General features: G+C 34.2%; 1 protein-coding gene across 11 annotated transcripts in view; it reads left to right on the top strand.

The window, feature by feature from the left end:
- The window catches only part of rdgB (retinal degeneration B), a 461056-nt gene that overhangs the window by 417018 nt on the left and 16547 nt on the right, over positions 1–27491 (top strand). For 8 of the 11 annotated variants that reach the window (XM_081771516.1, XM_081771512.1, XM_081771519.1 and 5 more), the window contains one exon: positions 719–993. In XM_081771516.1, coding sequence (XP_081627642.1) covers positions 719–993 — 275 coding nt within the window. Of the gene's footprint in view, positions 1–718; positions 994–5705; positions 6077–9024; positions 9141–19924; positions 20080–27491 lie in introns of those variants that run through there. The other 3 variants (XR_014133053.1, XM_081771517.1, XM_081771520.1) reach the window with 3 other exon arrangements.

Below are 27491 nucleotides of genomic sequence, written 5' to 3'. Positions count from 1 at the left end.
AAGCTCTGCGCTCTTACAGTTGGAATGAAATCAAACAAATACGGGTTTTCTTCAGTCGATTGAGATCTTTATTTAGACCCACAGTATTAGAATTTCCTTCGTATGATTGACCGAATATCGCCATCTAAAGCAAGCTGAGTGTTCAAGATTTTTGAACAAGATTGTGCATAATATTTAAATAAAACTTGTTCATAGTGTATCCTAATCATTGTAGTTTTAATATTTATATAACTGTTTAGTTATTCACATAATACAGGCATCTTGAAAGCAACTAAAACACACAACATTTCAAGATACATTTCTTCACAATCAGTTTTTTGTATATGATAATAATCACACATTTTGCATGTATCTGTTATTTTAAAAAATATCTTTAACGTCCCACGTTATGCTCTGAAGTTAAGGAAAAAGATGATAATGGAATGAATGATAATTGTGAAGTGAAAAAAGTGGAAAGAAACGGGAGAACCTCCAGAAAACCGTGTGTGTTCACCACAAAGCTTATCGGCGCGAGCTAGAATCTAACCAAAGACCCTGTGCACCAGAGTGTGCGCCCTGCCACTGAGCCTCTGTACTCCTTCATTTTTTTCTGTCTGCATGTCCGTAGTCAGTATGAGTAAAAACTTACTCTATTATTTACTTTACGTAAGTAAAAACTTTATAAATTACCCTTTCTGTGAATATTTTGTATATTCTTTATTTTCTCTTACTAATGTAGGATCACGGTATGGTTATTCAGTGTGCATATGGCAGTGGAAAAGACATCAGTGTGTATACATCTATAGGATTGAAACCAGAACAAATATATATAGTAGGCAAGTTGTCAAAGAAACAGCACCATCTGGCTCAGCCCATATCTGATGGTTACGCTGCTCATTTATCTCTTCTTATGGCCCATGGCGGATCCCGTCCAGCACAGGGGAATGCCAGGATGGTTATACCTCGTGGGTATTTTGGATTACCCGGACAGAATGCCTCGTTACGAAGGAGGAGGTAAGTTCTTATATTGTTCTTATCAAATAAGATCAAGAAAAAGGTTGCTTTTCAGTAGGTTGTGTCTTGAATAAGAAAATATGTTGTAGGATGAGTATACGTACATGCCGGCAAAATCGTCCATTTCTGTCTTCGTTTGGTTATGACACTTAATCGTGTGAAAATAGGACTCTGAATTATAATTGGATTACATTATGCGTGCGTTCCAGTTCTTATAGTCTGTTTATGACTTCATCGTACTGTGGAATAATGATTCTTGGAAAGGTAAGACTGCCATATGGCATATTTTAAAAGTTGAATGAGAGATGTGTGATAACAAAAACGACTCCCCTTGATATATTTTCGACTGGAATTCGCTACTTCTCAGCTCAACTTTCTTCCTCTTTGTTGATAGTACTAAGTCCACTTGGAAAGTCTATAACACTTCTAAAGTCGAATTGGGGGCCTGCATATTTGAGTTTGGTATCATTTTGTTGCACAACAGCCCTATGGCATATAAGTACATTTTTACAAAGATTGATACTGCTCTATATTTTGACATAATTGCTTCTTAGCTGTTCGTACAGAGAAATAGGTATTTTGGAAGAAAATCTTGGTTACATTGCCATAGTTTGTATATTTATGTATACGTGTCTAATGCACATATTTGAATTCTTTCTAAAGTCTTAACTATTTTGACTTCTAGATTTTTTCTTCATTTTTAATAGTTGACTAGAATTTAACACACAAAACTCATAACAAGTGGCGCAGCTCTAAACGTAAGGATTTTAAAACAAAAATCATTTCAGAATAACTTAAATATACTACTATCCGTGTTTCTCTCTTTGGATCTAAATTATTTAATATAATATTTGGTAAACTGACGTTATATTTACTCTTAGAAATTCCTTCATTAGATTAAAATTAATGTAATTTCTCTTGTTGAGAGGAAAAATCTACTGCCTTACTTAAAATGCTTATATAGGTTATTTTTCTGTTTGTTAGAGTCAAGTCTCGCAACTTAAATGTCAGGCACGCCCATACTTACTAGTATTAAGGAATATTATACAGATATATAAAATATATACAGATAATAAACAATAGTTTCGTGTATTTTTTCTTGTAACATAAAATAAAATTACTGTAAAATTAATAACATTAATTATTTAGAAATAATTTATCGAGCGTCTGTGATTTATACAACCGAAATTCTCATTGGTTGCAGGCAGTAGACGTTGTGTTGATTTTTATTATTATTATTATTATTATTATTATTATTATTATGTATTTAATAACAGGAAGGGGACTACTGTCTTCCGCAATGCGATTAAAGCTATTGAATAACGACTAAAGTATAAATAATAAAAACCGTAAAATGGACTTTAAAAACAGTGCTTTTATAAAATGCACTACATACGAGAAAATATTTTTGCTGGAGTAGTTTAGTGTTATTGCCTTATTAACAAAAGTTTAAGAAAAAGAATTACCAGGGTTAAAATAAAGAAATAAGACCACATCTAAAAGCATTGTGTAAGCGAACCACTTTCCTAATATCCATAAAAACTTTACCCCTCAACCTTACGAAGACCGACCAGTACTTTTAATCGTAGTCTCATTTCTTCATACCCCATCACGTTTATTGTTTAAAATAACTTCGGTAATCTTAAGGGATAAGAAAGTAAAATCATCGCCACAGAAAGGAAACGCCGCTGTTGCATACAATTCTAAGCCAAGTCAATCAAGTCAGTATTGTTGTTACCGCTCCCCTAAAAATCTGCCATTATATTATTGTATCATCTCCTTGATCTACCCAAAAGTCTATTTTTAACTAAAACCCTACACCCTAGGTCCGATTTCTCATGTGACTCTATTATTTTAGATTTTGATCATATCATCCGTATGGTATTTGATATTCGGTAATGTTACATGAAGTTAGTATTACAAATCGAAATAATAATGTAAAAATCATCACTCTGTTAGCTAGAAGCAGGGTTATTTATTTATATATGCTTACTTTGGTTGTTGCGATCCGAATGCAAAAACGGAAAGAGAAAAGATTGCAGCCCTCGTACAAACGCAGGTCACTTTTATTTCTGGTCCATAATAAACTACTACTACAAATGACTTTATGACACTGCAGCTACAGTAAATGCAGCGCGAATATGAAAACGATGGTTCCATGAATCAGTGCATAGCGATTTGCAGGATTCCAATGACTTCATCATACCACGGAGAAGGTAGATTTCTTGTGCGTATAACTATGACTGATTGGACAGTTATATTGCTAACTCTGGGTTCTTGTGCAGTGACCAGTCTCCCCATATCATGTGACAGAGCTGGGCGTATATTAATGGCTCTTATTGCTACTGCTTTCTTTGACTACATAGCATAGTCATGTGCAGCTGTAGTGGTGCCACAAATGTCACGCATGAGAAGCAGAATGTTACGTCGTCTTTTCGGACGAATCCCGATTCTGTCTACAGTATGATGGCTACATCTGTATCTGGCGTTGCTGTGGCAACTGACTGGCAACGCTTGCAGTCTACATTGCTAAACCTGACAGGCACTGGGGGTTATGGTATCGGATGCAATTGAATTCCATGCCCATTCGTGTATAATACGCATTGACGTGTCTTTGACCAGCCCATGATACATCGATAATGTGTCGGATCCAGGTTGTTAGTTACGCATGGGCATGACCAGGGGTGGAAAATTTTCTTAGACATGGATATGACTCGGAATTTTACCATTTGTGAATGTCCAAATAATAGGAATCTGTTTGGGAGCTCTTTTGTGGCTATATGGTTAGCGTATCCGTCTTCGACGCGGAAGATCCGGGTTCGATTCCCGCGGGAGCTTTTGTGGTTCGGATTACACGGTAAGCTATAGATTTACGTCTTATATAGCTTCGCTGCTCAAAGAGACGCCAAACCCCATCTCAACCAACCAAAAATGTGTTTCGCTGGAAAGAGGTAGTGGTAATTTTAGATATTAATTGGTATTTATTATTTTTTCTTTTTCAATTGTTGACAGTATTCTTTTAGTGTAATTTCAAAACCTTTCCATTGTTGATCAACTTTCAGAATTTGAACGCTTATAAACCGAACCACCAATACAAGAAATTTATAAGCTTCAATCGTGTAACAAACTTGTATTATTATTCTTGAGCTTGGCAATTTGAATATTCTAGTTCATTCAGTGGCGTTCGCAAGGAAGCAGGGGACTCGAGGTTTCAACCCCCTTTGAATAAGATATTATGGTAAATATAAACAGTTACTCAATTGAGATTTATACAAAAAATACGCGTGTTCTTGGAAGGATGTGAGCGTAAGTGCTTGAACTCCTCTCTCTTCTTAATGCAATTCTGCATATGCAACTGAGTTTGCTAATCGTTAGTTTAGGAGCAGCAATAAATCCGATTAAATCTACTCGCTGAGCAAAACAATACGTTTATTGTAAAAATCAATAATGTGTAATGGTTTCGCTAACTATCCACTTGGCTTCATCAGACACTATCTCACAGATTTGATAGGTCTAATGAAGCCAAGTGGATAGTTAGCGAAACCGTTACACATTATTGATTTTTACAATAAACGTATTGTTTTGCTCAGCGAGTAGATTTAATCGGATTTAAGTATACAAAGCAAGCTTGTACTATGGAAAATATTACAGGAGCATCAAGCTAAGTGTGACTGATAATTCTTTCTTATAAAAGTGTAACGTCAGAGTTAAAAAAAAAAAAAAAAAAAAAAAAAAAAAAAAAAAAAAAAAAAAAAACCGGAGCTAAGTATTGAAAGCAGTCCAAACTTCATTAAGAAAATAACTTAAATTGCTTAAAGTCAAATTGCTTAAGATTGATAATTTTTTTTCAAGTTGCTAAAATGATACAGGGACTCTCAATTTGTATACATCGGTATTTATTGATATAGAGAGGGCGGCATTTTTTTAATGGCCCGGGGCAGCAAAAATGTTAAATTCAACCTGGTCGGGCCTCGTTGTAATTTCTGTAGGTCCTGCATGAAGCCATTTTCTAACAGGACCGCATATGATACGCACCAACCCACACTTCTTGGATGGATAGGATGTTCCACTGCTTCCTTGGTTAGCGGGATTACCTGATCTTTCAGCAATTTAGCATGATCGTCAATAATTGTTCAGTCTCTTGCACACCAAAGACCTTCCCAGGCTACAGTTTATGAGCTTTGGCAAGTGTCAGAGACATATGTCTTGTTATACGTCAGAAGAACGCCAAAGTGTCATCCTTTCTATTCTTCGTTGCATCGCAGCCGTTCTGGACCCTCACGTGGCACTAACATCAGGACTTTCTGCTAGGTCTTCACGGTGCCTTCTCGCACAGAGCGGTAATCTTTCAATTTATACCTTAAACTGTTCGTCTGCCTTCTTGGTGTTGCATTTTTAATGCCCAACAGTGTATATTTAGAGTAAAACAAAAATAAATATGTAACATTATTAGGACTATGCGAATTAGTTATATGTCTTTTTAGAATTACAAATACTCTATATAAAAGTTCGTATATTCTTTCATATTCAAGACTATATTCGTTCTCATTTAAATACTGTGTGTGCATACAAACAATACGTTTCTCTGGTTATATTAATGTGAAGTTAACATAGTATCGAATTTGAAATAGCTTAATAATATATCCATATTATAAAGATTTTTTCAGGATCATCTTGTGTGTTAATGCTTATTTATGGTTTTCTGTATTTAGGCGTTTAACGTCGTTGAAACAAGGAATTCTTGATAATGGTGGCATGGAATTTCAATTAAGCCAGTGGTGACATATCTCAATTGTCATATTGCGTGATTCTACCTTAGAGACAATTAACATCTCATTTCAATTTTCACAATGTGTGAGGAGATTTCAAATGTTTGAAGATAATACAAATTAATGCAAAACGTCGTTTTTATATACTTTGCCTTGTTAAAAAGTGACTTATATCGTTGATTTATTAATCAACTGTTGTTTTTTGTAAATATTTCTTTTTTCCGTGTTTCACTATGTAAATATTCTTGGCCGTTTGTAATTTTATATAGTGGCCGCTAGAAAAAGTTTCATATATGCTATTAATACATATTTCTGACGAAATAAATTGCATGGATATATCCTTGCATTGTTTTTCAGTTCTAAGTTTATTTTCCATTTTATACTTTCCTTAAGTGTAGCAATCAGTAAAATTTGAATTCCAAGCATGAAATCCTTTGTTTATATTTATTATTTTGAATATGTAGTTAATAATGAAATCGTGTAGTGGTAGAACCGATTATTTAATTTAAAAAAAAAAAACTTTTGTGGGGATTAAAAAAATTACGTATTAGAATGAAAGGCTGTCAAAATAAATTGTGCGAATATTATTTATTCAACATTTGTTTCCTTAATTTAACAAGTAATCTTATGTGTGGCTGTTATATAAAGCACAACGGTTTGGGACATTTTCTTGTTATTTATTTATTTCTGAAATTATTGACTTATCATTTAATTGTTCTTTAAGTCAAGTTACCATTTGAAGAATATTAGTGTCTTTGATATAGCTTTTATTTAAATTACAAATTAGGGAAATTTTGTAGTAATAATACAGATTTGTAATAGTAAAAATTCATAGATGTGCTGTTTTTAATTTCATACTACAGATCGTAATTCTTAAGTGAAAAGCAATATTTACTTGTTGATCTGTTGGCATATTATTAACATTTTTTTCTAAATTGATATTTGTCATAGATTCGATGATACACTATTGTCATTATGTACAGTATATTTAAAATCTTCACGATATTTTTATTCGCACAGTAATTAATAGTAAAGATGTGGGCAAAATTTGAGAAGTCAAGATATACAGTACCGCTCAAAAGTTTTCGAACATTCTGGACTTCTGTAAGCATCTACTGTGATCCTACTCTTTTGGCACGAGAGCTTACCGCCCTGCATCAGAGGTACTCCTATCTATAGCATCAAATTTGACGGCAGTTGAATCGAGATCTAAGAGGTACTGCAGATTATATGGCAAGTCATAATTATTAAAATTGAAACCAAAAACGATAATTTGATATAGATATTTCATAGTATAAACAAAGGTGTGCTAGGTGAGGCAGGATATTCGTTTTGTTTGGAAAGTGTAGACACAGAGGGTCAATATAGTGACAAAAAATTGAAAGAGAAAGCAGCTTTCCAAATTTTGCAGTTTTTTATAGCTTGTTGATATGCTAACGTTTAAAATGCCAAAAATACCATACTTTGAAAAGTACTTACCATGGTTTCGTGTGCTCCATTGTTGTTCGTTGACGAGCATTGCATACATACTTCCACTGAGCGAAAATTGAGAGAGAAGAATGTGTATTGACCATCGTAAATGTTTTTCAAAGAATGGCCTTTTTAGCTTTTTTAAAGCTAGCATATCTATAAGGTATAGATAACTAGCATAGGATAGTTAGCATGTCTACACTTTCCAAACAAAACTAATGTCTTGCCTCACCTTACACACTTTTATTTATACTGTGCAATATATACATCAAATTGTCCTTTTTGATTTTAATTTTAAGAAATATAATTTGACATATCATCTACAGTACCTCTCAGACTCATCAAACTCTATGCTTTAGGCAGGAGTACATCTGATGCAAGGCGGTAAAGTACTCGTGCCAAAATAATAGAATCACAGTAAATGCTTACAAAAGTTTGAGGTTTTCGAAAACTTTTGAGCGGTAGTATATATATATATATATATACAGTATGGCGCTAAATTCGTTGTACAAAAGCAGACGAATGATTCCTGAAAGTAAAATAAACAAAAAAGTTCCAATAAACATAGGGAGAAAACCCTATCGTTTACGTGTTATAGGCTGCCGAAAACATGAAAAAATGAATTCTAAAGGTCCATAGCTCCAAAACTATGAAACCTACTGTAGTCGGGTCAAGACTTCACTTAGGAACTAATATGTGCTCTATCCAAAAATACGTGTTTTAGAATCCTAAGGTACTCACGCAACAATTTTTATGGAGGTAGTTGGAGAGTACTTTATATCATAGGCCCGTAGTCAAACTCCCTCTATAAAAATTGTTATGGAAGCACCTCAGGATTCTGAAACACGCATTTTTGGATAGGCACATACTAGTTTCTAAGTGAAGTCTTGACCCGACTAAAGTAGGTCCCATAGTTTTGGAGCTATGAACCTTTAAAATTCATTTTTTCATGATTTCGGCAACCTATAATATGTAAACGATGGGGTTTTCGCCCTATGTTTATTGGAACTTTTTTGTTTGTCTCTACTTTTGTACAACGAATTTAGCGCCATACTGTATATATATATATAATATCAGGTATATCAAAAGCCTGGAGCTGTAGCCCAACTCCGTTATGAATAAAGGTACAAAAGAGTGGAAAGAGAGAAAAGTTGTTGGAAAAAAGTGGTTTTCAATCTAAAATGGTAGAATTTTACCAATCACAACAACTGTTTGGGTTCCACTCTGGTAGGGCACCCTACGTTAAAATGAAAAAGCAAATTTCCCATTCAGGCAAAAATGAGAGGGGGAACAAGCATTGTTGTATGAGGAAACTTACTTCAAATCAGTTTCCCAAAGAAGCAGCGAAAACCCAAAGGAACTGCGGTTGAACTGGCAACGTCGATTTTCCATTTAACATAGGGCGCCTTACCAATGTGAAGCGCAAACAGCTTGTAGGTACGATTGTAGAAATTCCATTTTTGATTGAAAACCACATGTATCCAACAAGTGAACTCTCTTTCCATTTTTTTGTATCTTCACTTATGACAGTTTCTCTATGGCCTCGGACTTTTAATATACTCTCTCTCTCTCTCTCTATATATATATATATATATATACACCTCGTACACATTAAATGGCTTTTTTGTTGCAGATTTTTCTTTTGTGATTTTGTTTACTATTATACGTACATCTTTATTTTATTTTCAGTAGCTGTATTTTGTTTCGCTTCTTTGTTTTTGCTTTATTTCGTTTTTCTTTTTATTCATTTTTATTTTTTGTTGTAGTACTTAGTATTGCTGTTTTGTTTCAGTACCGAACCCTCACCATCGCGCACCAGTGCCTTCCTAAAAACGAAACTTTATAACACTAACACAAAATGGAATAAATCAGAAGACGGTTTAAGTTAGAGGAGAACTTTACGTCACGGTAATTATAGCTGTTGTTTTTCATATTACTAACCAGCTTGTTGAACGGTACATGTTACTTGTATGTTAAGATTGTTACTAACCTGATAAATGAATCACACTAGTAAGTCATATATGTCCGGTAATAAGCGCATTATAATTTCACCATTATTATTTTTATTTTTAATACACAAAATTTGTCACTATTTTGTCGAGATAGTGCACAGAATCAACTATATCGTCATAGATTTGGCGATGAAACTCGCAACAGTAAAGGTATTTTCAAATTAGTAGCCATTTAGTTAAAACAAAGTCTGAGGTACTAGGAAATTATATATATATATAAAGTGGAAAAACTAAAATGAAACCAGTGGCAATTCTTTACTTATTCAATTGTACAAGTCGTATATCCGGAAAATACCAATTGTTAGTGTTGTTATTTTGTTTGCTTCCACTGTTTATTCTTTGAAGGAAAATTCCTATTTTAGTCGAAAATGCATATAGTATACAGTAAAATCTCTGAATAATGACACCGATAAAGCATGATTTTCCATAAATGAGAGGCGTTCATTACAGAGAGATTACAGAAATTTAAGTTACTCACAGTCCACGTAGTATACAGTAAATACATTACTTGTGAATGTAAATGTACGGTAATATCGAAATACCTTATTCAATGTTGGAATTGCTGGGGAGATGAGGGAGATATCAATTTTGTGAAGAAACCAATGTATCAGTGGGAGATGGACTGCAAAATATACTGCATATCAGATAATTTTCTTCTCAAATACATGTCATCTGGCTACATATAAGTAAATCCTTTAATTTATATTTTGACTGTGCTAAAAGTAAGAGTAGTGCAATCAGAACATTCAGTATTACTATTGAGTACTGTAAATTTATTGTGGTCAGATAAGAGAATTGTAAGTTCAGCTTGCAACTGTTGTGTGTGGTAGTTCACCAGGACTTACGACAAAGTCATTTTGTAGGGAACGAATTTTCTGTCTGCTATACTGCATCCAAGATTTATTTTCAAATTGCGAAAAGCATTTTCTATGCTAAACGTATGAACTGAAAACAATTCCTATCCGTTGTGTAGGTGTTACTAAAATGTTCGAAGAAAATGAAGATATTCCGTGTCGTAAAAAAAAAAAAAAAAAAAAAAAAATCTGTTCCGTAGTAATATATACATTATTGCTGGGGGAAAAATCTGTCCGTATTATGTAGGTGTCCGTTAACAGAGATTTTCCTGTATATATAACAAAGTAAAGGTGCGTATTTTACAGTTTTGAAGAAAAACACACTGAGAATGCTAAATACAGACACACAGTTTGTGAAATCGAAAAGCCTTGTCAACGAACCGTAGAAAGGAGCTGAAAAAAGAAAATACAGTAGAGTCGCTAAAACTCGGCACTCGATAACCCGGCAGTCCGAATAATTCGGCCACACCCTGGCAGGGCGAAAATCATCGCGCGCAGATCCGTTCAAGGTCATTGCCCGCGTGCTTGTGTCACCTATATCCGCATTCCTTTTTCTCGCGTCACACTCCCACTCCTCACCACGTGTCTGGCGCCGGCGTGCGCTTAGCCGTTCAGTGTACCTGCAACCGTTGCGGTAGTACGTGCTTTTCCTTTGTTTAAGAGAAATTGGGCAGTTTATTCTGTGTTGTATTCTCAAGCAACCAATACATACAAGTACAGTATTGTATTTTCTGAGGAAACACTCGTACTTATTATTTTTAACCCCATTCCCGACAACCCAGCATTATCACAAACTCAGCTACCCTTCGGTCCACATTAGGTGGAGTCTTCTGCACTGTACTGTATAACATTAAGAGATAAAAAAAAAAAAAAAAAAAAAAAAAAAAAAAAAAAAAAAAAAAAAAAAAAAAAAAAACTGGTTGAGTGTCATTATCATCTGTATAAAATGTAATGTTTAAGAATGTTTGTTTCGACAGAAGTATGTAAGCTCAGGTCAGTCTTAGTCTAGCGAAGAGGAATGACAAAACACTAGAAGGAACAGGGCGTGCTTTAAGAACATAATTTGCGATGAATCTATAGAAATAACATCTATAATGTGAAATGGTGAAGAATGAGTGGCAAGATACAATATCAGGTTGTCTATAAAAAAGTATTGAGCTTGTGGAGGTCAAGATTGAGAATACATTGATTGTACTTTGAAAATAACATTATGAAACCACGTACGCATCATTTTGTTTGATGGCGCCTTCAGCCATTTTTCCGACACCACCATAATTCCGTTACTGTAGAATTTCTGTAGTTTCTGATCAAAGCATTGTGACACGTATATTTCACAGGCCCTGTTTGAAACGTACTTAACACCATTCAGGGAATTATGCAGAGACCGAAACAAATGATAGTCTGACTGTGCCAGTGCCGGGCTATATAGTGGACCAACCAATTTCTCTCGAACTTCTGACGGGTCGTTAAAGATGTCTACGGTTTAGCGTTGTCAGCTGGTATAAGACACCCTTTCTGTTCACCAATTCGGACTGTTCCTTTTTTGATTGCGAGGTGCACTCGCGCTAATTGTCGTCAGTACAGGTCCGAGTCTGGCGTTCTGCCTGGCGGCAGCAGCTCGTGATTCCTTCTAATCTTACCAAACACAACAACCTTCCTCGGCGTCAGTATGGGCTTTCTCACAGATAGTAGAGCTTCTTGCTTCGACATGATCTTTTCTGTACATTGTTGTAGGTTATCTACTTTTCATCACTCGCAATCAACCATAACAAGAAATGACTCGAGTTCGTTGCGTTTCAGTAGATGGAAATTAGATCGAATCAATGCTTTTGAATCAGATCATGTGTCACCCAAACGTCGATCTACTTTTTGTACCCAGCTTTCTTCAAATGATATAACACTGTCTGATAATGGACGTTTAGATCATTCGCGATGGCATGACTGCTTATATGCCGGCCTTGCTCGACTTTTACCAGAACATCATCCTCTTTTGCTGTGATTGGTCGTCCACTGCTAGGAGCATCTTGAACATCGAAATTACTAGAAGGAAAGGAACTGAACCATCTTCGGGCTGTTGCTTTAATAACGTATCTTGCCCGTAAAAAGTCCAAATTTCCTTACGGGCCTGCATAACACTTGCGCATTTATCGAATTAAAGGCATAAAATATGGCGCAGTTTTGCGAAAAGTTCACTCATCTTCATGGCACAACGCCTTACGTCTGATTATAAGAATTCCATCACTTTTTGCAAAAATCTACTAGTTTCAACTATCAGCTGTCAAAAGATGTTAGGCCTCACCTGCTGCGACTCATATACCCTTAGATTTGGGACACTAACGCCATCTCGTGCACTAAATGCTCCATACTTAGACGACTTAATAGAAATCTGTGAGTGAAGGAAGTTACAAATGAAAAACGTGGTAATAAAAATAATAATAATTAGTGATGGTAGCCTTCGCTACTTTCGCCATTATTATGAATACCTCTCGCAAACAAAAAGGAAGGACGGAGAAGAAAAAAGCGAGAGAAAAGTTTATAAGTAATTGTTCCATGCTAACAGTAAGCATACGAAACGGAAGGCTTTGGGTGGAGAGTGGAGGTTTTTATGACACTGTCACAAAAAGGTTAGTCGACGTGGATTTTTTACGGTCCATTTGTTCAAGTATGGGTAAATGTGAAATCTTGGCATTGCAGGAGTAGCATTGATTGGTAATACGTATAGATACAAGGGTTTCTGTTCCTCTAATGTAGAATTTAGGACAGTGGATGGATTACGAGAGGTAGTTAAGGCTGTAGGAATTGTAGCTGACTGAATGTTGGCTTGATTATATTTTGTGGTTTTGAATGTCCAAAGGCGAAAATGACGTAGAAAACATTTATTTTGTGTCCAATTTTTTTTACATTAATTCGAGACGAGAGCATTTTTGTTGTGGGGTATGCAGATTGTTTTGTCTCTATTAGTCAATTGTGAGACGTGTAAGAAAGTTTTAAGGGTTTCTAGCAATAAAGTAAATATTGTAGAAACAGTATTATTGAGCTTTTGCAAAGAAGAGATGTTAAGGTCGTATTATATGAGAAATCCGGAATAGGTAATTTTTCAGAATTAGAAGCTTTATTGTAGTTATGGATTTTTGCATAGTATAATTGTTTGTAGGTAAAGTTTATACGGTATTGATAGTCGATAAGCGCTGATGTTAGAATGTTAAAGTAATTTAGTAGAGATGGTGTAGTGGAGCAGATTAATGTTCTATAAATAGTCAGGATGTAAGATAGGGTTGCGGTGTAATATGGTAAGCTAGTAGATATTTTTTTTTAAACTACATGTACTAACATACTGTTGGTTGGATTCGTATGTACTTTAGTCTTGAGGCATGTATTCTTGAGTTTGTTGTTCACGTTTAAGAAAGGATGATGCTGGTAGAGAAGAACAAGTTAAATTTAACAGGGAATTCTCTCTATAGAGATTGTTGAAATATATTTCAGTGCAGGTTGTCCGTAAATTCGAATCAGTTATATCGTCTATGAATCTTAACTGTAAGAAAGATTTTAGCTACGCATAGTTGGGAAGTTCATCAGCTGTTCTACAAGAATGAGTCGTAAGTCTTATGATATTTCTACAACTTAAATAGCATGCGCTGTAATCGATGGTAAGCACAAGGTTATACTGACCCGAAAGGAAGTGTGACAAGCAGATAATTTAACATAGAGGCGGTCACTTCATCAATATCTTCAGTCAGTTTTTAGTGGCAGTGACAATGAATGCTCAACTACGTCTGATAAGTGAATTGTTACTATATGAGTTCAAACTTGGGCATAACGGTGCGGCAGCAACCCAAAACATTTGTTCTGGGAAAAGGGAAGGTGCAGTGAACTACACCACAGTAACTCGTTTGTTCCAGAAATTTCGCATAGGTAGTAAAAGTGTCGAAGATCAGCCAAGGTCCGGCTTCACCAAGGGAACAGATTCTGAGGTCATAAGACACTCCGTTGAGGCACACGGCGACGGCGATTGCTGGTGCACGGCCAACTTAGCATGTCCCAGTCCACTGTAGTGCGTCACCTTCTTTAACTTGGAAAAACCATCAAGAGCTGCCGCATCGTGCCACATGAATTGACTTCAGCTCAGGTCCAGAGGAGAGTAGATGTGTGCAGACGGTTGTTGCGAAATCCACGTGATGTGCGTTTCCTGAGATGGATTGTCACATGCGACGAAAAGTGGGTGTTTTTCTGAAATTCGAATGTACAAAAACAGTGGTTGAGCAAGGGCTAGCTTCCAGAATCAGTCATCAAACAGGACCATTTCGAGCATAAAGTCATGTCATGTTCTGTGTATAGTAGAACTACCAGGAGATAATTCACTTCAGGTTCGTTCCTAGTGGGCCTACTATCAATGCCGAACAGTTCTTGTATTGGTGAACCGAAAGCTCGCCCCGGTAAAACAGGATAATGCAAAACCACATTTTTCAACTGGAAAAACCCAACAAATGAATCAGGAATTTGATGGGATTGAACTGATGTCATACCCAACATATGATCCTGACCTTGTCTCTTCGGATTACTACCTGTTTCTGTCCATGGCGAACTTCCTGAAATCACGATGCTTCATTAACCAGCAAAAGGTGAAAACAGTAGTGACTGATTTCTTTTCCTCAAAGGACAAGACGGGTATCGACGTGGAATCGAAGAACTGGGAAGAAGGTGAGTGCAGACAATCCAACACGAGGGGCTATACTTTGATATATACATACAAAACTATTTGTTGATATCCATTTCCTTTTTACCCATTATGCGATCAGTATTGTAACCAGAAATCGCAGATTTTCACCACCTCTGATTTGAAAAATAGACAAAAGTCGAGACAAAACTCATCATGTCGACGCTGGATCTGTATCAAACAACAGCTTTTCGATGTCTTTTACCGTTTTAGCACTATGGAAATAAGTATTGAAACCGTAAGTACTAGTAAATTTCAAACACTTCTCGTTTTGTTAGAGTATTGCTGGTGGTGATGGGATTCTCTCTTCAAACACTGAATCGATTAAAAAAAAAAAACTCACTATCTATTGCAATTTTTGTTCTATTGTGATCCACGTTGAATCCGAAGACAGTTGATTTCTACCGCTTCCGGTTTGAATAAAGAGTTAGTAGAAGAAATTGAATCTATTCTTGGGACGCTGAATCGAAAGAAAGAAAGAAAGAAAAAAAAACGCTTCTAGTTATCTTCAACAGTTTTTGCTCTATGAAAATTAGTATTGATACCAGAAATAGTAGTAAATTTCAACGGCTTCCGGTTTCCATGTAGTGTTGCGGGTAATAATATTTTCTTTTGAGATGCTGAATCGATTGCAAAAAGCAGCTTGTTGCTATATGTTACCGTTATCGTTCTATGGTGATCAAAGTTGAAACCGGAAATGGTTGATTCTACCATTTGAATATAGGATTAACGGATGAGATGGAACCTATTCTCGGAATGCTGAATCGATTGCAAGAAACCGCTTCTCGATATAGCCATTCTATAAAGCTTTCTACATTTATGCACAGCATAGTTTGTAAGTCTAACAATGACTGATAGCTTTAGTATGAAGTACTACACCCATTGCGATTAAATGCGAGGCACAATATCTGTGGCGATGCAGATGTGTTATTATTGCTTTCTTTGACTACATTTTCAATTACATTTCTCAGTTGTAGCGTCTCAATAAATGACGTGTTGAATCTCCTCCGTCAGTTGAAAAGTTAATTTGTTGACATAAATGCAAGAGTCCAATGAAGTCCAAACGGAAGAAGTCTTAGGAATTTCAATGGCTGATTCTGGTCGCCACGCAATTTGTGAACTATAGCCGCTAAACTTTCCCCACATTTATAATTTTTTATTATAATAATCCGGTTTGTGACTACTAATCACATCGTGTTTACATGATAGCTGTGAATTTTTAGTGGTGCCTAAACACCAAAATGAAATTGACGCGCATTTAAAATTTTACCCTCTTATTGGAATATCCTTTGTGCTAATTGCTTGCTGGTTGTCATTGTAATTTAATATAGATATATGATCGTCAATGAATGATTTCATTAAGCACTGTCTGATATTATTGATAACCTATAAATACAAATTAAATGTAGTACAATTGCAGTTACGTAGTACAATAGCAGCGTTGCTGAGAAATTTGAATTGAATGGTTGATAAATTTAAAAAATTCAAGTGTACAATGGTTGGTGCTTATTCTTTGTGCTCATTTTATTGGCTGTCAATATATATAAATTTGTAGTTAATCTAAATAGGACAGTCACTTAAAATTAATCTCTTAATTAGACCTATTAACTAATAATACTGTCTGTGAGTTCAGTAATGATAGTTTTTACGGAAACTTTCGCTGGTTTTGCGAATCAGGGCAAAGATTTAGATGAAGATTTTTTCCCGTACTTCTGTTCTCCTCAATATATTCTCGAGAGTAAACATGTCTTAGATTTACCAGACACATAAGATTTAGAGAAAGTCTACATACAAATTAAGTTTATACGTTATATTGTTGTTATTTCTTAATTTCTAAATTTTTGTATATTTTAATGTACCTATTAGTAGCTGTAAACTGTATTTAATGAAGACTATTGTCTTAGTTCAAATATAAAAATTACCTAGTTATGTCTATGATAAATTAGCGTGATAAACAGCGCATTACCAGTACATTAAAACCGACTACAAAGAAGAGGAGCTGATATGAAATTGCTGTTACTGGCACAATTCTAGTCCTCAATGTTTGCGTTATTTTTCACAACCGAGCTTGCTTTCTCAATGTAGCATTCTCAAATACTTCCCTTATCAGTCATTTATTTTGCTATGTGGCAAAATGTTTGCTAGTTGAAGTTTAGCTTTGCTTTTGAGCACCAAGGCTGTATGAAACGTGGACCTATAGTTTAAATGGGATTCGAACCATCGTAATGCGTTCATTGCTCTCTTGTTTTATGGAAAGTGTTTCAAATTCGCAAAACACATTCAGTATGGTACAGCATGTACAAGATTTATTGTTTACAAGTAGAACGTGCGTCACTGCTAAGAGTGTTAGAAGGAAACACAGTCTGGAAGTTAACAGCTTTATTATTATTATTATTATTATTATTATTATTATTATTATTATTATTATTATTATTATTATTATTATTATTATTATTATTATTATTATTATTATTATTATCATCATCATTACATATACAGTACATAAATATATAAACATTTTGTTCCAACGAAACTATCAGTTATTATTGGCAACGAACAACATACTTTTTAGTGCCATAAAAGGTGATTTTTCTCGATTTTGTCGGAAATTATATGATATAACACACACAGAGTGAAAAAGTGACTAACTGGATCGGAACTCGTGCCCAGGACCCTCGACATACCATGCCGATGCGTTAACGACTATGCCACCTAATCCGCTTCCCAGAACAGCCACTCATTCTCGAGGTCGGTGCTCTGACGTGGGTTGTACCACAGACCTCTGCTTTGATTGGACAATCCTGTGTCCATATATCGAGCACCTTATGACGGCTTTTATTTCATTTCATGTATACTCGTCCCGGTCCAGACTCTCTTTCTCTCTTTGTTATAGAATTCTCATCTATAGAGGATCTACTGTGAAAAAAAAAAAAAAAAAAAAAAGTTACCTCCTTTCATTAGTATATATGAAATTACAACCGTCACAAGGTGCTTGGTATGTGGACAGATGATTGTCTAATCAGAGCAGGGGTCTGTGGTACAACCCAGGTGGTCCGAGATGAGAGCACTGACCTCGAGAGTGAGTGGCTGTTCTGGGTGGCGTAGTGGTTAATGCATCAGCACGGTATGCCGAAGGTCTCGGGCTCGAGTCTCGGTCCAGTCAGTCATTTTTTCATTCTTTGTGTGTTGTAGAATTGGCACCTAATAGAGGATCTGGTGTGTAAAAAAATCGGTAGTTCCCTCCTTTCATTAGTATATATATATATACACGTAATAATTTACACGTAAGCATATAATTTTGTTAAGCTCAATGTAGTCTATACATTGATATATCTTTACACAATATTTTAGTTAAATAGAACTTTAAGTTTTAGAGTTGATCATAATTTTGGGCTATATCTCATTAACCATACTTCTTGGTATATATCGTCATCTTGCTTGTATCATAGGAGCTTCCTAAGGATATACTTCAGTGTCAGTCTCAACTTAATAAATGGCGTGATTCTTGTTCGGTATCAATTTCCAAGTTTACAAAGTAATTCATTTTTCTCGAAAACTACACATGAGATTTTATACTGAGTCATATTATTCTGTTCTAGTTAGTGAGATCTATCGATTGGTATGGACAATCTTTTCTCCATTAAACACTAACAATATTGTAGAATTAATAATTTACAAATGTGATGCTACCATTGATGAATTAATAAAGAAAAATGCAGGTTACTGTGACAAGAAGCGTTGTTTTCTTATCTGAATATAGCGGGCTTTTCTGGGAAATTTATTGAAAGTAAGCGACCTCTTGAAAATTCTCAGTGTGTGGTTGATTGGTGTAAAAAGGACGTTGAATAATTACTTCAGTATATTTACGTACTAAAGTTTACGTTCGAAACATTTAACGTTATTTTTGTTCTTGAATCAAGTAAGAAGAGAAAGAGACATAAGTCATCGTGAAGGAAGTGGTATTATTAGTAATTCAGTTTGGTGCTTGCAAAGAAGTGAGACATCTAACCGATATAATGAAAACATCGTATTTTCTACTCCAATACTTTCAGCTGTAAATTGTGTATAATTCTTTGTGGTATTAAGTTTTCAAAAATGAACAAATTTTCATTCAAGAAGGAAACGTATAAAGGATCTTGAGGATGTATTTTTTTTTTTTTTTTAATGTGAGTTTGGTCATACACACTGGTATTTTTCTTTGACTTGAAATCTTCTAGCAACCTTATCTTCCATTCAGGTAAGATACCCGGTAGCATACAGTAGACTTTATATACTCGTAGTTTAGTAAGTTTTCACTATTGGTGTTAATTTCCACCAGTCACCTGACACTGTACGTATTAAATTCCAGTTCTTGATGCACTTGCACCTTTAGCAATAACACTTTATAAACGTTATTTTAATTCTAATGTTGATTGGCACAGAACCGTGAATTTTCACAGTATAAGTTGCACTCTTCGAAATCATTTGGCGTCTCCTCGATTCCAATTACACACAATATTCCATAGGATTTTGATATTGTAGCATTAACCTTGCATGACCATGGAAGAACCAAAGGTAGAATTCATTTCGGAATCATAAATTAAACCAAAGTAATAATAAAACCTTCTATAATAAATATCATCATTTATTCATTTACTTCCATAAGATCATTCACAAGGGAAACTTTTTTAGTCACCTGAAAGAAAATTCAGTGAAAAAATCATTTTGTCTTTGTAAGGTTATTTCAGTAAATTGCCTCGGGAAACCAAACAAATAATACCCAACTTATCCTCAACTAGGAAAGAAGACTTAGCATTATCTTCTATCCGAATAGTGAACTATGTTATTAGTAAAGTGTCAATATATTAATATATATATTTTAAAAAACGTAATCCTCGAATTAATTTGAAATAATTTAATGCCAACGTTCCATTTTCATGAATATACTGGTTATTATTCTTCTAGCAAATGCACACCTATCACTCGAAACTAAAGGACTATGAACAGAATAACGCGAGCAAGATAGTGACAATGCATTTATTTTGGTCTTCCTTGGAAATGCTCTTGCACATCTTGCCAAGTGGCATTATTCACGATAACCTTAGTCTAGTAAGGTTTGTCCTTTTGTTCCAGGTTTCCCTTTCAAAGGTAGCAAATGTGTCTGATGTTTGGCGTTTGTGATAGAAGTTTTCACAGAAATGTTAGTGTAAATAAAAAAACCAAAGCTAGCAGCTGACCAATAAACACTTGTGTGACAATCAACTTCATAGGAATGTTCTAAACAAAAGGTAGATATTGACGTGTGCACATTCTATGTTGTAGTGGTCTTGCACTTAGATGTTTGTACCGTAATTCGTAATTGTTTCAAGTTAATATCTATAGTATACGTACACGACCAGACATTCGCTAAGGCAAATGGGCCAGATTTTGTGTGAAATAAATTAAATGGATCAATGTTTTGACAATACAAACCATTTTTGTTTTTTACAGAATGTTACGAAATGTATTGGTGGAATTAAAAAAATAAGTTTGCTCAATATTGTAAAGCACTGTCATTTGTACACTCTTTTCATACTGCCGTAAGAAGGACAAAAGTAGGACTCTGAATTTCTGCAGTATATTTTTATCCAGCACACTTGTCTCAGGCATTCCCCACTACAACATTCAGCAACTGTACTTCAGCTATCACCGTGAAATTATATTATTATTATTATTATTATTATTTTTTTTTTTTTTTTTTTTTTATTACTCTCGTGACACTTCAATCTATGTAAATGGTGAGAAAGTAAGCTGTTTTAATAGTGAGGAAAACGGGTGATTTATACATACAAATTTTTTTACAACTATCTTGTTTCAGAATTTGAATTACTTCTTACTAAGTAAATATGCTATTTCACTTGATCAAAACTTCACATGGCCTGAGTACAGGCATGTTTAAAAAATCTCCTTCCTCCAACCCACCCGTTCTCTTTTACAAGCTCTATCTCTTATTCCTAGATATATTGCAAGCAGGGTGGGAAAAATCATGATTTTTAAAAATCATTTTCGTTTTATTTTATTTTTTTTATTTAAATCGATTTTTTTATTTAAATCAAATCTTTCTCGTATAATACAAGTCGCGAAGTGAAGGAAAATCATTAGGAATTAGTATTAAATGTTAATTATGCCATTTAAGTAAAAGTATTGGGGTTGAATTTTGAATTAATCCCCAATCATTAACCTATTTCAATCCCAAACAATGTTTCTTAAGCATTAAGGAAAAAGTAGAGCAACGTTTATCAACATGATACCTTTTTTTTTTTTTTTTTTTCACAAAAGTTATTGATATTTGGCAGGGGCATATTTTTAAAAAATCTGAACTAGCCTGCGGCACGAAATACATATAAAATACATAAATTTCGCTTGAAGTTATAAAATCTTTTTAAAAAAAGTTTCGAAGAAGGGATCGGACCCCTCTAAATACACCCCTATTATTTGGGAACAAACAGACACGCACAAAAAAGAATATTCGTCTTAAATGTCCATGGTGATTTCCCCATTGGAATAGTTAACAATTTACAAACCCTATGTTACGAAGAGAAGAAAGCAGGATTCCCCCGTTACCCGTTCAAAACGAGATATACCCTAATCATCCTATACATGACATTCGTTTTCATACTGTGCTGTACAAACATTTGAGTCTCATTGTATTATGATGATTATTTTCCATTATAAAATAATAGAACAGAAACAGGATTTTTACTTGTTTTTACTTTAAATTAATTTATTTCGAAATTTGATTTAAATCAACAATTACATCAGACTGATTTCAATCATTCCATCCTGATTGCAACAAACAGAAGCAGAAACGTTTGCTTGTCTATTGAAAACCTTTTTTTAAAAGAAAGACTGAGGGTTAAATTCTTTTAATCTTTGACATTATTTAAGAACAAACTAATCCATTTACAAGAACTAAACACACTAGAAATTACCAGTAATTATTATTTTTGAATACCTTAACACTAATGTACGTATTATCATATGAATAAAAAAAAATCAACATTCCTAAATTACATTAATCGTTTGTTGTAAGTTTTATATTTGATTGTGAGCACTTTTACATTAAATACAATTTCTTTAGTATAACTATAAATATATTGAGTATAAGTCGATGTAATGAAATCTTTGGTTGGTTGGGTGGATTGGTGTTTAACGTTCGTTTTAGGACCGAGGTTCTATGACACATGGACCTACAGTTTAAGGTGTAATCCAAAACACTGTAATGCGTTCAAATTTTTTCAAGACTGTCCCACCGGAATCAAACCTCCAGGACCCCGTGCATCAAAAGCGCGCGTCCTAGCCGTTAGAACAGAGAGGAGAGCTCGAATGAAATCTTTTAACATCCCACGGTTATACTATTTTGGCTAGAGGAGACGGATGATTAATGAAAATAAATGATTATGAAAGAATTGGTGAAGTGAAAATGTGGAAGGAAAAGGAAGATCTGAGAAAACCCACGAATTCGATGTTGTTCACTACAAACTCACTTGACATGGTATCGAACAACGATGCGTCACACCGGAGGTGAATATTGTTCAAATGTAATCTTACATGAATAATGAGATTTCTAAAATGCTCATTAATTCATCCAAAATAAATCGACCTTTTTGTAATCTTCGTTTATTCTTGTTAATAAGTTAGGCACGTGACAGGCATCGACTGCGCTTGCGTTCAAATTTTACTTCATTGATGTAAAGTACGTTGTTTGCAAATAATCAATTAAAATTATTTTGTGTTATTATTTCACTTTAAATAAATTTATTCTGACGATCAGATGAATAGAACATATAGAAGCCCGTGTATAAAATTACTTTAAAAGATTTGTGAACTATAGGTTCTATTACTTTAACCCTGTGAATTAGTTGACACATCTTTTCAAGTGGGAGCCATTTGTAGTAGTTTGTTCTACGGACCACCCTACTCCTGCCCCCTTCGAAAGAAAAATAACTTTTTAAAAAGCTGTTGAGCTTATGTTAGTATCAGTATACTTAATATTTTTAAAATAATACAAATTAAAATTCTCTTAATTTTATACTAGTATTAATAGATTTATATACAAAATATTGTACAAATTCTAATAGCTTATATAGATGTATTATTATAAAACATTGTCAATACTATTACATTCTAAAAAATACGTATTTAAATTATTTAGTACCTTTATTATTCAGCTGAACCCAACTACAACACAATTACTTAATTTCCAGGTATTCAACAAATACACAATTGTACATCATAATCCGTCGAATCTTGTAGTCCCATATTCTATCTATATTTGCACAGGTTAATCCTATTTTTCAATGTTCATAATAGTATGTGTTCAATTCGAAAGCACTTTGTGCCAACTTCGTGCCACTGCCAACACTCTCCCCCTTTCTGTAATCCTGAACTATGTTCTTTGAGATTAACTATAGCCCCATCTTTCTGGTGGGTTTCTTTTCCTAGTAGATCTTCTCAGGCCCTCATCACTGGTTGTTGCTGATTCCATTTCGTTTGGAAAATGTCTTATGAACTGATGTGGATAATTTCTCCAACGATTAAGTTCCTCCCGTTGAAAAAATTGATTTGTCAATTTCGACTGCGCCAATTATTACATTCTAAAAAATACGTATTTAAATTATTTAGTACCTTTATTATTCAGCTGAACCCAACTACAACACAATTACTTAATTTCCAGGTATTCAACAAATACACAATTGTACATCATAATCCGTCGAATCTTGTAGTCCCATATTCTATCTATATTTGCACAGGTTAATCCTATTTTTCAATGTTCATAATAGTATGTGTTCAATTCGAAAGCACTTTGTGCCAACTTCGTGCCACTGCCAACAAATACATTTCAATTATATATATATACATATACAGGATGTTTATGAACTATATCGACCAACTGTAGGAGGTGATTTCTCACATCAAACTAAAAGAAAAAAAGGTCCTATGGACTTGTGAGGAAATACAGTTTCGGAGTTAGGACAATCCAAAATAGTGGGCAAATATATTGCAACACATGTTATTTAGAATACGAGGAACCGTGGAGCTGGTGGTCCATAACACTTTCAACTTCTCGCTGCCAATATATTGCGTGTGCACGGCTGTTAAAGATTATTTATACTTATTTGGACCTACATGTAGGCCAGAGCATATCTATGAATTCCTTATGCCTTTTAGGGAATCCCTTGAGTATCTATTACACATTGCTGAAATATGTATTTTTCGATAGCGTGTTACATCCTTTACGCTATCGTGAACCATCAGCTCCACGGTTCGTCGTATTTGAAATAACACGTTTCCTTTTCTTCTTCTTCTTCTTCTTCTTTTCACGCTTGTGGACTGCCTAAGCTACGAAACTGTGCACTTTTCCCATAGCTCAATATAAACTTTTCTCTTAATCTGCTGTGAGAAATTCCCTATTATAATTTGTCCGTGTAATTCATTAATACCTTGTTTATGTAGATAGATGGATATTTATAGATAAATGTAATTGATAACATTAAAAATATGTTATAATAATACATCTATATACAAGGATGCAAATAAGCAACACAATTTTACTCGCCCAAGAAAAAAGCTACTAGCCCACATCCCACAGTAGAAATCATTTACTTACCATCGGTATGATTTTAAATACTCGCCCGCGAGTGGTTATTTGCATCCCTGATATAAGCTATTAGAATTTCTACAATATGTATTAAATCATATAATTTATATCTGTTTGAGATTCTCATCTATAGTATGTGATACATAATTCATTTAATTTTCATTTTCTGTCCCTTTTGGAGTAACGTTCAATCTCAGAGGATCACACGTGGTCCGCTGACCATGGTTTGAGAAAAGCTGCTGTCTTCTATTTAAAGCTGTTGATTTAATTAGAATATTTATAATTTTTATTGTTGTATACTTAAGGTATAATATGTAGGAATTTACTAAACTGATCAAACTAAAGAGTATCCCATAAAAAACATCACTTTTGAAATGCCGTCCTTTCTGTTCTAGTAAGTTGGCAGCATTAACCATTACACGATTTTCATTTGTTATCTTTGTGGTTACTAGTCACGGAGCGTTCACTACATTTGTAATAAGTTTTCAATATGACAATCAGTGATGTAAATTTTCCGATTCATAAAAACATACTCCACTTATTCCTACATCGTTGTTTAGCCGTGATGTGAGGTGGAAATTTTTCTTCTATATTTTTCCGGAAAATTTTCCGTTCTTAACAAATATCAGTGATCAAGTAACAATTCCTCAGTATTCATAAAATTGATTGAATTAATGTATAGAAATGTTAAAAAGTGAAAGATCGTTTAAAGAATCTGAAAATTTTCATGGCTCACACAATTTTCAGTACTATGTGGGAACAAGTGAAATAATTTTTCATGAATCGAAATATCTTCTGTCTTGTATGGAAAAATTGAAGAACTTTTTATGAGTCGGAAAATTTTCATCATTTTGAAGCAAAAAGTAAAACAACCTTTTGTAAATCGGAAAGTTTTATTGCTCTCTAGAAACAAGTGAAAGGAATTTTCATGAATCGCAAAATTTTCATCACGATGTAGAAACGATTGAAAAAAACTCTTCATAATCCGGATATATTCATTTTGGATATTATGTATAGTGATGTTTGGTGGATAATTTTCCACTATATTTAACTGCACATTCAGCTATAAAACTCAATTCCTGTAGAGGAAAGTTAGACAGCAAAAAATTATCATTTTCCAATTAGCTTTCGGAAACCAGAAAATTTTCTTATATTTCAAGTTGGGAAGTATTTGCTTTCATGAGTTACTTAAATTCGAATTTTGGGTAGTCAAAATTTACAGTAGGCACTTTATATTATATCTACTTATTTATAAATGTTGCAGTATGTAAATCTAGAAAAGTAGTAAAGCTATGAGAAAACTTCGTCTTACGCGTATTAAACTGACGAAATATATGATTTTGTGATATCAAAGGTGGATTCTGAGGAAAGAACGCATTGAAGTTTTTGAAACATTCTTGAAATGAAGAATCGTTAGATTTTCGCTTCATGAAACTTTTTAAGACAATATTTATGACCATTAAATTTTACGGCTAAACAACGATGTAGGAATAACTGGAGTATGTTTTTATGAATCGAAAAATATTCATAACTTTTAATAAATTGAAATTTTAAATAATAGAATCCGGTTCCCGAAAGCAAATTGGAAAATTATTATTTGTTGCTGACTAACTTTCCTCTACAGAAATTCAATTTTGTAGCTCTCCACCAAACATCACTATACATAATATCCAAAATTGTCCGGATTATGAAAAGTTTTTTTCACTTGTTTCTACAGAGCAGTAAAACTTTCCGATTCACAAGAAGTTGTTTTACTTTTTGCTTCAAAATGATAAAAATTTTCCGACTCACAAGAAGTTGTTTTACTTTTTGCTTCAAAATGATGAAAATTTTCCGACTCGTAAAAAGTTCAATTTTTTCATATAAGACAGAAAATATTTCGATTCATGAAAAATTGTTTCACTTGTTCCTACATTCTACTAAAAATTGTCTGAGCCATGAAAATTTTCAGATTCTTTAAACGATCTTTCACTTTTTAACATTTCTATACATGAATTCCACCAATTTTATGATTGCTGAGGAATTGTTACTTGATTACTGATATTGTTTTTAGAACGGAAAATTTTCCGGAAAAATATAGCGGAAATTTTTTCGCGGAAAATTTTCTACTTCATATCACTAATGACAACACACTGTTCCGTCGTGAAGCACTCCATTCCTACCCGTACAAAAAACAGATGACGATCATGCAATATTTAGTGCTCCAATGATGATAAATAAAAATCGTGTAACGTTCAGCGCTACCAACTTACTAGCACAGAAATGACGGGCATTTCAAAAGTTGCATTCTTTATGGGACACCCTGTATTCATGGGCGCCTACAGAGGGGGGCAAGAGGGGGCAATTCCCCTCCCTGAATTTTCGAAAAAGGTTAACATTTATAGGCTCCTCTGGTGACAATAGTATACTTTTAAAATCAACATTCACTAAATGATTAGAGTAACAAAATTTAGTCAAATACATTTCTAAGATTTTAATCTACTTCTCTCCCCCATGTGATGTTTCATATTTTTTCAGTAATAATTATATTCAGCCTGATGCTGCATGCAATGATAAGTATTTTGAATGATGGTATCCGTCAGTTGAGTTGAAAAGATAATTTCGCTCTTTGTTTCTTCTTTTGCTGACGTGGTGCTGAAGTTTTGTTTTGTTGGGTTTAATTCTAGCAATTGTGTGTGTCTTGCCCCCTCCCCCCGTGGAAAATATCCTGCGGGCGCCCATGCGTGTATTATTCCGAGTCATTCTCCGTTCTTCCCATATATTAGCAAAATGATATTCAGCTGAGGGATCTGATATTCAGCCTCAATTGCTGAGTATTAAACAATTAGTGTATTTTATATTCAAATAAAAAAATCGTTTATTGTGTGTAAGTATCTAGTGAGTGTATGTAAAGTTGTAAGTGTATATGTTAATCGTGTATGTGTGTCGTTAAATCTGTATGATAAATGTGGTTCTTTGTTTTTTTCATATTTTACAGTCTTGTATTTTCTAATTTTATTTTGCAGTACGAAATTTAGGAACTACTCAGGTTTCCACCTATAGCTACTGATATGAGCTAGA

This window comes from Thermobia domestica, chromosome 9 (assembly GCF_964235325.1).
Source record: "Thermobia domestica chromosome 9, izTheDome1.hap1.1, whole genome shotgun sequence".
Taxonomy (NCBI): domain Eukaryota; kingdom Metazoa; phylum Arthropoda; class Insecta; order Zygentoma; family Lepismatidae; genus Thermobia; species Thermobia domestica.
Note: the sequence above shows the minus strand (reverse complement) of the source record. Positions and strands in the feature narration are given on the sequence as shown.